Source organism: Micropterus dolomieu, linkage group LG09 (genome assembly GCF_021292245.1).
Source record: "Micropterus dolomieu isolate WLL.071019.BEF.003 ecotype Adirondacks linkage group LG09, ASM2129224v1, whole genome shotgun sequence".
In the NCBI taxonomy this organism is placed as follows: domain Eukaryota; kingdom Metazoa; phylum Chordata; class Actinopteri; order Centrarchiformes; family Centrarchidae; genus Micropterus; species Micropterus dolomieu.
The window spans coordinates 6105029-6118171 of record NC_060158.1 but is presented as its reverse complement, the minus strand read 5'-3'; the positions used below and the strand labels follow the sequence as shown (position 1 = coordinate 6118171).

The 13143-nt window shown below is 40.6% G+C and overlaps 1 protein-coding gene across 2 annotated transcripts in view; it reads left to right on the top strand.

The window, feature by feature from the left end:
- Positions 1 to 2126: 2126 nt before the first annotated feature.
- The window catches only part of daxx (death-domain associated protein), a 15055-nt gene continuing 4038 nt past the window's right edge, over positions 2127 to 13143 (top strand). Inside the window, exons 1-10 of one of the 2 annotated variants that reach the window (XM_046057802.1) lie at positions 2127 to 2801; positions 5996 to 6238; positions 6678 to 7124; positions 7943 to 8074; positions 8202 to 8318; positions 9528 to 9759; positions 9910 to 10079; positions 10892 to 11084; positions 12210 to 12750; positions 12941 to 13076. In XM_046057802.1, the coding sequence (XP_045913758.1) occupies positions 6014 to 6238; positions 6678 to 7124; positions 7943 to 8074; positions 8202 to 8318; positions 9528 to 9759; positions 9910 to 10079; positions 10892 to 11084; positions 12210 to 12750; positions 12941 to 13076 (2193 nt within the window). In that variant the 5' untranslated portion in view covers positions 2127 to 2801; positions 5996 to 6013. Of the gene's footprint in view, positions 2802 to 3723; positions 3924 to 5995; positions 6239 to 6677; positions 7125 to 7942; positions 8075 to 8201; positions 8319 to 9527; positions 9760 to 9909; positions 10080 to 10891; positions 11085 to 12209; positions 12751 to 12940; positions 13077 to 13143 lie in introns of those variants that run through there. The other variant, XM_046057803.1, reaches the window with a different exon arrangement.

The following is a 13143-nucleotide window of genomic DNA, read 5'->3' as shown; positions in this document are numbered from 1 at the left end:
CAAACCTTTGTAAAGAGTTTATTTTTTATAAATTCCAATTTAAAATTACGTATTTTAAACTGATAAAGCCATTTAATATTTACTACTAGTTTTAGGATCAGAATCAGAATCAGAAGGAGCTTTATTGCCAAGTAATGTTATGGCAGACTAGGGGAATGGACTCAAGAGCAGACTCAGGGCAGGTTTCAATCCAGGAATTCAGAGTTTATTGAACAGCGGGGTGTGAGCAGAGCAGAGGGCAGACCAGGGAAAGGAGACCAGCAAGTGAACCTCCGGGCAGGCGGTGAGTTGAGTGAGGCAGTGGCAGGATTTCCAGGTAGGCGGTGGGCTGAGTGAGGCAATGGTAGGATTTCCAGGCAGGCAGGCAGGCAGTGAGCAGGGTATGGCAGTGATCCTGAGCACAGGGAGACAAGGTTAGTGATCTTGAGAGAAACAAACAACAGAATATCAACTACAAGGCTAGTTGGCCGGGTTGATATACTGCAGAGTCTTGATTAGTGGAATGTGGATCAGGTGTGCAGGTGGAGTGCCAGGCCCAGAGTGAGAAGCCACGCCCAGACAACACAGAGACAGACTAACAGGAGACACAGGGAGGGGAGAGAACATGGACACAAGGGGTCAGGGGGTAGAGCTGCAGACTCACAACAAGTAATGTTTTAAACATACAAGGAATTTACTTTGGTGATAAGGTGCTACACGTAGACAAACATACAGTTGACATAAATAAATGTAGAAATATATAAATATGGAATAGACAATGCAAGTTATATAAGAATAATAAAAATAATAGAGAAAAAGAATACAGATATTTGCCGAGAAAGAACAACATTGCAGATATTTATACATGTACATTATTCCGGGTTTGTGTTGTGCAGCAGAAGAGAATATTGTGTACATAAATATATAAATTGACAAATACAAAATACAAAATATATATACAATATATACAAAATATACAACAACAAAGATAAACAGTTACCAACTATATGTGCAATGTGCCAAGTTTTTGCATGATATGAAATGAAATAATATTTACATTCGCAAAGACATTTGTATTATTTGCAAAGGGGGGAGTATCAGTGGGGTCCCGGGCCTTGTTGATGAGGCTAGCTGCAGACGGGAAGAAGATGTTTTTGTGGCGAGAGGTTTTGGTCCTAATGGACCGCAGCCTCCTGCCAAAGGGGAGAGTCTGAAACCGTTTGTGACCGGGGTGGGAGGGGTCAGCTGCAATCTTTCCTGCCTGGCTCAGAGTCCTGGAGGCGTACAGGTCCTGAAGTGATGGAAGATTGCAGCCAATCACCTTCTCTGCAGAGCGAACGATACACTGCAGCTGGCCCTTGTCCCTGGCAGTGGCAGCAGCGTACCAGATGGTGATGGAGGAGGTGAGGATGGACTCAATAATGGCGGTGTAGAAGTGCACCATCATCGTCTTTGGCAGACTGAACTTCTTCAGCTGCCGCAGGAGGTACATCCTCTGCTGGGCCTTCTTGGTGAATTATAAAATATTCTATTCAAATCTTAAACAATAACTCTCTTTTTTCATTCTTTACCATTATGGGACAACATTACATTAATGCATGAAATAAAGCCTACAACATGTAGGATTACCAACTGATAGCTAGACGGTTACAGAGTTAACAATATTTTACTTGTTTCCATTAAAACGGCCAGCCTTTTAATTAACACTAAGTAATAAATGTCTATTTAGAATAAACTGCATGAATTTTGGTTCATGAATATGATGTTTCCCCAGAAGACATATCACTTAAACAATTTTTACAGTTCATAGATTCCGCATTCAAAAATAAGACCATACTTTATAGATAAAGGGACCAAGACATGATGAGATTCCCACATTTATAAAGAGATTTGTGACCATATGTCACATGAAAAAGTAAAAACGACTCAATCTCTGATTTACAAAAAGAACATAAAGGGAAGAGATTATGTCTAAACTTGTGAAGAAATTAATTGCAAGGATGATATAGACCTATGTGTAAACTCTTTATCAGAATTTCCTTCGATTACGAGGAGTCTTGAACGCAACGCACCCGTTCTCGAATTGTATTTATTTATTTATTTTTGAAGAATATTGCATTTACAAACAACATAGCTTTGGCTTTACACATAAGACGAAAAGGATCTAGTTCGTATCAAAAGTCAAAAAAGGACAAACTCCGTTCGCTGAAATTAATGAGAAAGTGTAACTTCCGCTAAGCTTTTCAAAATAAAACTCGACATGTAAGCGTACAGTTTTGGAGTGGTATTTAAACCACGAAACTAAAAAATACGTTTGAAGGTTCTGAATCGACAGACTAATTTATATACAAAACAATAATTCACTAAGTTTTAGTTTTGGTTTCCACTGAATCCCTAAATGTTGAATGTTATTTTAAGAATTCGCCTAAAGAAGTTACCCAATGGTTAACGACATTACTGACGGCGAACCATCTGTCAACCAATCAGAGGCATTGATGCTGATACGGCTTTAGCGGGTACACTTTCGATCTCGGGTGGATAGCATAGCAGTTGAAGAGCATTGTTTTGGTAAACAGAAAGTCTGTGTGATTAAAAATAAGGGTTTTAAAAAGCATCGCGAATTTGTTTATCTTACAGCGCATGTGATGAAACAGGATGCGGGTTTTTCCGCCGGTTCGTTATTTTCTTACTTCGCTCACTTAGTTGGTTCACACTGCTAACTAGCTAGCTAAAGCTAATGCTAGCTAACTCGAACAGAATTGTTATGATACGTTATGGTGGATCCTGTTTTGCTGTCACCACAAACAACTCATAAACAAAAGGTCTGTATGTCACACTCTGTGTAACCTTTCTTTCTTAACGATTAATTTTGCCATCTGTAAGTTAACGTGACTGTGTGTCTTAAAGCTTCGATCACTTCTCTGTTTAAGAGACTAAAACTGTTCAAGTCGTCGTTGCTGTTTAATTTCTTAAACCAGAGACAACATATTAGAGCATCATGGAAAGAAAATCCATGCATCTGTCCGTGTTTTGCGTGTTAATGTTGGGGTGTAACTGTGTGTAGGTAATGGGACTAACAATTATTTTCACAACTGATAACTACTTTCTCGACAAACTGATCAAACATTTGGTCTATACATAGTGTAAAACAATCCCCATTACGTTGCCAGAGCCCATTCTTAATGTCTTCAAATTGCTTGTTTGGTTTAACAGTCGAAAAGAAAAATCATAAGATAGAATAGAATAGCCACACTTCTCTTGAGAAGTGTAAATCACAGAAAGTTGGACATTTTTGCTTGAAAATGATTAATCATCTGTGAAAATTGCTGCAGATTAATTTTCTGTCAATTAATGAATCAAATACAGTCATGGCCAAAAATATGGGCGGGCACCCCTGCATGTCTGTCACACAATGCACTACTTCTCCCAGAAAATTGTTGCAATTACAAATGCTTTGGTATTCTCATGTTTATTTCTTTTGTTTGCATTGGAATAACACAAACAAAGCAGAGATTTACAAAAAGCCAAATCTGAGACATTTCACACAAAACTCCAAAAAATGGACAAAATTATTGGCACCCTCAACTTAAAGAGGTGGTATTATGCTCATATCCAGGTTCAAAATCCTATTTAGGGGTTGTACTAGAACAGGTTTACATGGTTTAATTTTCAAAAAACAACATATTTTTAGTCATACTGCACATTGCTGCAGCGCCTCTTTTCACCTTGTATTGAACGCTTTGTTTCAGCTTCAGAGTGATACATCTTGTCTGTAAATAATGTTTCTTGGGAGTTGCACATGCGCAGTTCCTAGTTAAGGACAAGTAGCCAATCAGAAGCATAGAAGGGCTGGCCAGCAAAAAGACCGTAAACAAGGCTTTCTTTCAGCTGTACATGTTGCAGACCAGCTTGGCAACATAGACTGGAGCAAGAGTTTCAGAGTGGTGAGTTATTAATCTGTAACAAAAGTATCTTTCATCCATAAAGTTTTAACTGAGCTCTGTCTCTACATCACAGTAACAACTTTATGTCCATTTACTGCCTGGTAGTTAGTGTTTGGAAGGGAGAGGAGGAGTGTGCTGCATCTCAGTGTTTTTCCACTGGTGTTTTTGAGGGCGTGAGGGAGTAGCCGCTTGGCGAGCATTATGTGAGGCCATTTAGATTTCATCCCTATGACGTCATAGGGATGAAAGGGAAGGGCTGGACTACAAACGAGCTGTTTTCAAGCAGTTGAGAGCAGAGTTTTTTCGTGGGAGATAGAAACTCCCTTTAGGCTGGACTTTGTGCTTTTAACTCCAGGTCTTTGAGATGTGATGGGTTCCTTCTCCCAACTGCTGTTTTGAGATCTCTCCACCGGTTCTCTATGGAATTTAGATCTGGACTTATTGCTGGCTACTTCAAAACTCACCAGGATTTTGCTTTAAAGGAGACCTATTATACTGCTTTTCCAGTCCTGTATTGTAGTTCTTTGACGCCTGTATAGCAGCTTTGCATGATTCAAAGTAAAAATGTTTTTTAATGACTGAGTGTTGCCTGCCATTAGTGTGGGAGCACATGAGCATATATGGAACACCGGCTCCATATTAGTTAGAACGGAGCCGTTGGTAGAAAAAGCTGTTCAAAACAGTGCGTTCAGAACAGCAGGAAATCTGAGGTTCTTGCTCACAGGAATTTCTTTTAAATACTTTAACCTCATGTTTAGAAGCTTTGGCCACGTTTAACATGAACATCCAACATTATAATAAGTCATAAATTGTGGAAAAGCATAATAGGTCTCCTTTAAACCATTTTTGGATGCATTTAATTATGCTTTTGGTCATTGTCCTCCTGTAAGACCATAGGCAGTATATTACTGGATGAAGCCAACCCGCAGATTTGAATGGAGAGCAGTGAAGCCAGTTTTGGACCAATAAAATACTACTACAGGGCTACTTCCTGTTGGCACCAGCGTCTGCTGCGCATGATCGCCCAGTATAACCGTGGTTTAATGACGTATAGCAACAGCAGAAACACCGTAATTCTGGTAGCTGCATAGCTGCACCAACAAAAAGTCTCATGGCTCAGAGTGTTTGTCTGACACGGATCGTTACTGTTTAGTCAGCCCAACTACACCTGATAAAAACCAACACGTCGTCACTATATGGCTGTTTAGTTTAGTTTTTTATTCACAGAGTTTATAATGTAAACAATACAGTTACATCTCTCATGAGTGACGGGATGTCACAGGGTTTTGACGTCATTTTTGGGCCTACATGGAGCCCTCCATGCAGGCTTTGGTCAGCTTCACTTTTCCAACTGTGGCTTACCCCCTGGCGTAAGACCCATGACCTCTGATGGAGACCCAGCTTTCTGAAACCGGGCCCTACATTGCACCCCAGAATTCTTTGGTAGCCTTCAGATTTCATAATGCCATGCACACAGTCAAGACATCCCGTCCCTGAAGCAGCAAAGCAATCCCAAAACATCAATAAACCTCTACCGTGTTTGACTGTAGTGGCCATGTTCCTTTCCTTGAAGGCTTCATTTTGTTTTATGAAAACAAGAAGAATGATGTCCTTTACCAAAAAGCTCAGTTGTAGTCTCACCTGAAAATGAAAATACCAAAGCATTTATAATTGTGTATTTATTTATTTTTTGTGCATTAGTGACAGACATGCAGGGGTGCCCAAATATTTGGCATGACTGTAAGTGTAACATTTATGACTAACGTTTGTTGTTTTGGTATACACTCAGCACTATCACACTTCACTTTTTCACTGATAATTTCTCAAACACGTATCACCAAGTGTTGAGCAATGACCTTTGGGGGCAAAATGTTTTGGGGGATTTTCAAACAAAATGCACCGTCTATCACTTGGATCTTGTGTCATCGGTACTGTTATTACACCCACCACACCACTCATGTTCCACCAGAACACTGCAAATTTCATACTGACTAATCTCAAGTATTCATTGTCTTACTGCTTCTTTTACGTCTTGCCCTGATCAACATTCTCCCTGTTTTTTGTGAAAGCAGAAATAACCAACATTTTGGATGGCGGTGGCTCCTGCCTCGATGGCAGATAAGATCATAATACTTGATGATGACGATGAAGAGGAGAGTCCTCAACCCTCCTGCTCGGCCTCCACCTCGTCCTCTCGGCATCGAGCTAAAAAAGCCTTGCAGCCTGCCCCTACCCACATTATCGAGTCACCTTTTGCCTCAGCAAAGAAGGACACACATGTTCTGCAGGCAGAGAATGAAAAGTTGTTCTCTGAGGTGAGAAAGGGGCTCAAACTGATTGTTTTATCCAAAGTCATTTTTAACCCACAAACCATTTAGATTAAATAATATAACAACATTATGAATGGTTATTGCTTAAATAACGGTAATGAAACTTGTCCAGACCCGTCCAGTCCAAGTATATTAGCATTTGACTGATAACTGTGTTCATTTTTCACCCTGATAACTTTGGTAGTATTAAATGACAAGAAGTCCTTAAGCCTTTCACTTTTAATTGCTTTGTATCCAGCACCTGACTGACCGACGGTAGATGTGCAACTATTGACAGAAGTTGTAATACCACAGAGTTGTAATAATATTGACAATACATTCAAACTGGATTTGAACTGGAAAAACATGAATCACAATGTGCTTTTGATCTACAGTATAATTATATTCTTGTTATTTGTTCTTCCTGTTTTCTTTGTCCTCCCAGTTTGTGGAGTACTGCTCAGCTCACACCGAGGACTGCCCGGAGGTCATAACCTTCCTCCGAGTCAAGCACTCCAAAGCCTCTCCTGACTTTTTGTCATCGGTGGAGTTCAGGAACACCTTGGGACGATGTTTGACTCGCGCTCAGTCCAACCGCACCAAAACCTTTGTCTACATCAATGAACTGTGCACTGTACTCAGGCAGCATGCAGCCAAGAAGCGGCAGATCCTCAACAAGGTTGAGTCTGGGCCTTGTACCTCAACATCAACGTCTCTACAGTCTACCTCTGTTACGCTTAAAAGTAAAGACAAAACTAAACATAAAGCTGATGAGGAGGACAAAGGGGTGGCAGCAGAGGATAAGGAACCTTCTACGTCAGGGCTGCAGGAGGAAATTAAAAAAGAGGAACACGATACTGAGAAAAAGGCAAAGAGGGCCTCCAGGAAGCAGGTGAGTGTAGAAATCTAGTCACTAGGCGTGACTTGTATTCTTTTTGGCTGATAACAACCTTTAAATAGTTCAGCTGCACGTGATGGTCACTAAAAATTTAATTTGTATGTCACTTTGCAAAAAGTAGATTAGAAAATATGATCACTTTGGAAACAAAGAGAATAAAAGTGTAAAAGCAGAAAAAAGAGCAAACAATGGTTTCTATGCATCAATAAACCTGCGTTGTTGACTGAAGTTATAAATGGGTAGGAATAAAGGAAAGGTCACATTCTGATGTGTAATGGTTTGTAAGAATGCTCTCATTTTATTCTGTTCACTGTGCAGTAAACGGGCTTGTTATGTTTGTTTTAGTGTTGGGTAACATTAAAATTTTTAATTGTGATTAATCGCATGATTTTCTGTGATTAATTGTAATTAATCGCATGGTTATGCGCAAAATTAAATAATGAATTCTAAAGTAGTGTATTGCGCACTTTTGATTTAAATGTACTGCTATATACAATAATAATAAGCACAATAATGTGCTTTTTACCAGCAGTATTCCCTCTACACAGTAGAAATAAATTTCTTGTAAATCTCAGCTTAAACATTAATGTGATCAAATCAAATATAAAACCAAAAGATATTTAACACTGCCAGGGCATTACCTTTTATCTAGCATATTAAAACAAGTTAGTCCAGAGCCACAAGTGTCCCTGTTAGAGTGAGGTGAAGTGGTCGCCTCACGCACACGCTTTAGAAAATAAACACAACTATACGCAAAATTTTGTCTGTGGAAAACACGCCTGACCTTCATGTCTGTTCTCAATCTCTCTCAGATAGCGTACCTGGAGAACCTGCTGAAGGTGTATAACGAAGAGATCTACCGCCTCCAGCAGGCTGAGCTGAGTTTAGATGACCTGGGGTCTGAGGAATCTTTATACATCCAGGAGCACAAGCTGAAACGCAAGGTCAGCCTGGAATTTGACGCAGTTTGGAGCCTCTCTGGTTATAAAGTGCTCAACAATGTGAAAAGAGCCATTACATCAGGCTGTGTGACAGCTAGTTAAATCTCTGCCTTCCGCCCTCTTTTTCCAGATGATGAAGATTTATGAAAAGCTGTGTGAACTAAAGGACTGCAGCACACTAACGGGCCGAGTCATTGAGCAGAAGATCCCCTACAAAAGCACTCGTTATCCTGAGATCAACAGGAGGGTGAGCTGCTTTTTGTTGGTTTTATAAGTGTGCTGGAAAGCTGGGTAAAACTTTTTTTCAAGGTCCTGCTCTCAACTAGGACTTAATGTCCCGACCATCTACCGTGTCAAATTTTGAGTGTAAGAACATTAGAGAGAGCAGTTACAGACTTCAGTCTTGCATGAACGCCATAATTATTACTATCAGCAGGATTTGATGACACTATAAATCTTTTTATTTTATTTAGATTTTTAAAACATTTAGAGCACAAAAGAAAACACAAAATTACATAACTTTGTAGCAGTATCAACTTCTTTTAAAATGAAACCTTTGCACTCATTAAAGTTTGGGCCCCCTCTTACATTTGAGGGGAAATAAATCAATCAAACGAATCTCTTATTATCTTGTAATATTATAATATAGTCTTATAACCTGAGTTGTAACTTCTCAATACATTGATCCTTAGTCTCTGCTTTAAATAAAAATTCACGGACAAAACTTGGCAATAATTTAAACATTTATTTAAAGTTAAATGTTGATCAAGAAATTAATAAATTAGGTAGTAATAATAAACTCATAAGCAAAGATCAGGTTGTTAAAAAGTGTGTGTGTGAGACAGAGAAAGAGAAAACGGAAAGGAAACGTTTGTCTGTTGTATTCAGACCTTTTCCTGTGGTTTGTAGCCAGATAATAGAGTCGTTTAGTGGCTCCAGTCACGCTGTTATCTCCCACGGGTGGAGATCTCCCCGGTGTCTTGTCTGGCAAGTTAACACTTTAACTATTGAGAAGTAAAAGGGCAGTTCACAGATCTCAGCAAAAAGGTTTATTCAAACCCTCCCATTGACAAAGAGATGAAACAGTATCCCACACTGTGAGAGATGAAAGGCCAGCTCTGCAGATCTTGAATGACTGCGAGACACTCACCTCCACGTCTGCTAGTTGTCCAGCTTTATAGTGGAAATTGGTACAATCTAGAGATGCAGCAGTTAAGCTGTCATTCACTTATCAACTTTTTGAACCAAGTAACTCATAAAAACAAAACAAAGCAACACAAACATCATACAGAAGCAAGTTTAAATGGGGAAACAAAGACTTAACCATGTGTCTGGTGTTAAGATATTGACTGTGTGTTTGGTTGGCGGAGAAGTTTCATTCGGTATTACTGTTTTTTCTGCGGGTGAATTTGATGTGCCCCTGATCCTTTAGTCCTACGGCTCTTCTTCCTGTCAGATCGAGCGTTTCATCAACAGCCCTGAGGCGCACAGGAACCCTCCAGATTACCAAGACATCCTCCACCAGGTGCTGCGTGCCAATGAGCGCCACAACCTGTGCCTGAGCAGGAAACAGCTGAACCAGATCGCCCAGGAGGCTTTCAGAGAGACGGGGAGCCAAATGCAGGAGAGGCGTCACCTGGACCTGGTGTACAACTTTGGTTCACACCTCACCGACCACTACATGCCTGGTAAGGTTTCAGCAGGGATAAACATTTCTTCTGTCTGCAGCCTTCACCTGACTCTCGTCTGTTCTTGCCTGGTCCTTTTTTCCTCCATCTATCTGTTCTTTTCCACCCACTGCTCCTACACCTGCTTACACTTTTCATTCCTCTCTAAAGCCAAAGACCCGGCTCTGTCAGACCCCGCGCTGCAGCGGAAGCTGCGGTCGAACAGAGAAGTGTCTCTGTCCCGTCTGGAGGAGGTCATCACCAAGTACGCCGTCAAACAAGAGGACACAGAGGAGCAGGAGAGGACCAAGCGACAGGAGAAGGACAGCAAAGGGAAAGAGGTACGAGAACATCTGAGGAAGGAGGAAAATCATCACCATCTTCTGCTTTTGGTTTTGGTTTCATTTTGAATGAAACTAATGTCTCAGCTTCCTATCGGCACATGAATGCACCTACCTGAACTATCAACTGCATTCCCTCTCTGCAAATTGTTTAAAGTACAGTATATAATAATAAAACTCAGCATTACACTGTATGTGGCCACTTTATTAGGTACACCTGTAAAATCTTATTCAATGCCATACAGCTGTTCTGCCAGAAAGTCTACTTTTATGGCACTTAAACTGATCTGTTTTTTACACTGTCATAAAGGTTTTAATTAAATTAAGTGTTGTAAAATTGAGGTTATAATTAGTGACGTTTTTTGCTGCATTGCATTATATTGAGAAGCATTTCTAATATTCTGCTCCTTAATTTAAATGGGTTGGACAAAAATTTTAAATTCCTCTCAATATCATGAAGTTCAGTCCAATACCACCTTTAACTATGACCTCAGTATTAAACATATAACTCACTGAACAGCCACAAAGTGCCTTAAAAGAATAAAATGATAAAACCATACATATAAGAAGAGACAGCAGTAAAAAAAAAAGTAACAACATCATAAAAATCATGTAATAGTCAGTCTATAGAAATGGGCTGTACCGGACCTTCAAACACCAACTTGTGAAGGTAGAATTTATGGGAGTGCTGTTGTATTGAATTGTAATTGTATTGATTGATTGTAAAAGGTGTGCCTAATAAAGTGGCCACTGAGTGTATATTTGACCTTTCGTCTCTGTTCCTGCCTGACCCTCACTCATCTTATTGTCAGGTCCAAAAATCAGAAAATGGGGAAGCAAATGAAGAGGTGAATGGAGTGGCAGAGAAGGAGGAAGAAAAGGTGAATGGAGTGGCAGACAAGGAAGACGAAGAGGTGGAGGAGGAGGATGACGATGAAGAAGATGAATCATCAGACCCTGACATCGAGGACGAGATCCAGGCCAGCACTCAGCAGGATGGACCAGGTCAGAGCGGAGATATTCGTTCAAATGTTAATTCATTTCTTGATGGTTGTTTTTTCACAATGTCAGCTAGATATTTCCAAAACATATTTAGTTTACTCTAAAACGGTATTAGGTTATTGAGAATGTCTTATTTAAAACGTCTCTAATAGTGATGAGCACCTCCCGAGCATCTCTGTTGCATATTTCCGTTATGAGGTTGCAGTTTGGAAATCTCTCTCACTTGATCGGTGCAACCCTGACCCTGTGTTTCTGTTTTAGGAGAGCACATTAGTGTCTTTGTCCCTGAACACCACTTAGGTGTGGCTAGGGCTTTAAATAATTTCCATATTCCCATCATGCAAATAGCTCTGCCCACCTAATGCTAAAAAGAAAATCTGTGCTGCAGATATTTTCTTTCATATTTTCCTCACCAGGCGTTCCTGTAGTGTTTTTGTAGTGCACCTCTGCTTAAGTCAGAAAAAATACTAAAGATCCCCTCCAGATATATATAAAGACATATAAAATGCTCCGCCTTGAAAAATTATTAATGTCTGATAACCCCCACCTCCTTTCCAAAAAAACATTACATTATTCAAATATATACTGCAATCATTCCTCCCCACAGAAACACCTGAATCTATGGGAATGCAAATGTTGCTCATTTTAAAGGTTTGACTGCTGGAGAAAAACATTTTCGACTTCACTGAAATGTCGATTCTCAGTGTCCGTGCTGTAGGCTACAGGTTTCCACATCTGCCTGAAACTGTCCCCTGTAGTAAAATGTGAAAACGGTCTTCTTGTGTCAAACTCTGCACGTACATCATTCTGCTCTTTGACAGTCATTCATCGAAGTAACGTGTCAATAATTCATTTATATTCTAGTACTCTTTTTAGACTGTTATCTATTAACTGAATTGATTATGGGATGGTTCTGGATCAGCACAGAAGGCGACTCATTGATCACATCCTGATGCAATGTCAGTCACAATCAGGTGCTGATGTATCAGGAGATATAATATAATATGATGCCATGTTTTACACATTAGATTCTGCATTGAGTTAAAGTTTGTACAGACCACCCGGACCTGTATCATAAATCGGTTGGGGAGTAAAGATATCAGCGCATTAATATTTGTCTTTCTATAGACGACGATGAGAACGAGGAAGACGACAACAACGAGGCGGAACAAGTGTGTGACGATCAGACAGCCGAGGTGTCGGGAAACGTTTCTGCAGGGGAAGAAGGAAGCGTGAAAGATGAGGACGAGGAGCCCGTCACAAGTGGACTCAGTCCTCTTTCGGATGAAAGCAAGTCCCAGATATCTCCGCTGTCTGACATCCCCTCCCCGAGTCACAGCCCCAGCCAATCAGAGCCAATGCAGACTGAAAACCAGAGGCCGTTGTCTAATGGTAACCTTGCAGGATTAGAGGAGCCTGTGGACTCATCCAATCATGTGCACGTAAGCACTAGCGAAGTCACGAAGGACTCTGCAGACGACTCCCTGGGAGCGGCCAATGGGGTGTCTTTGCCCCTGTCACCAGCTGTCATAGTAGAAAAGCATGACACGCAGAGCAACGGTACGTCGCCGCCGCCCAGTCCCAGAACTACGAGGAGCCAGAAGAGGAAGAGGGAGGAAATGACATCAGGGAGCTCTCAAAATACAAAGCACATAATCATCGCTGACAGGTACTGTAAGGCTGTGTTGTATCTATGAAGACTCGTACGCAATGTTAGTTGTAGTTGTATTACATTTAGTAATAATGTTGCTCTGGACTAAATTATTAGGAAGGTTTTTGTTGATGTTGTTGTACCTCTTTACTTCTCAACCCTAATTCTATCCATCCCGCTCTACATCCATCTGTTGTTCTCTCCCCAGTGAGGCAGATATCCCTCTGGATATGGGCGTTATTAGCTGCAATTCTCCACAGCAGGTAGAGTCAACCCGAGCGGACACCCCAACCCAGGAAATTGTCAGCAGCTCACAGTCGACACCACCTCCCAAGAAAAACAAGGTACGGGCAAACAGATGGTAAATGAGATAAAGTACAGTCCTAGTGAGGATTGCATGTGAAGAACCTG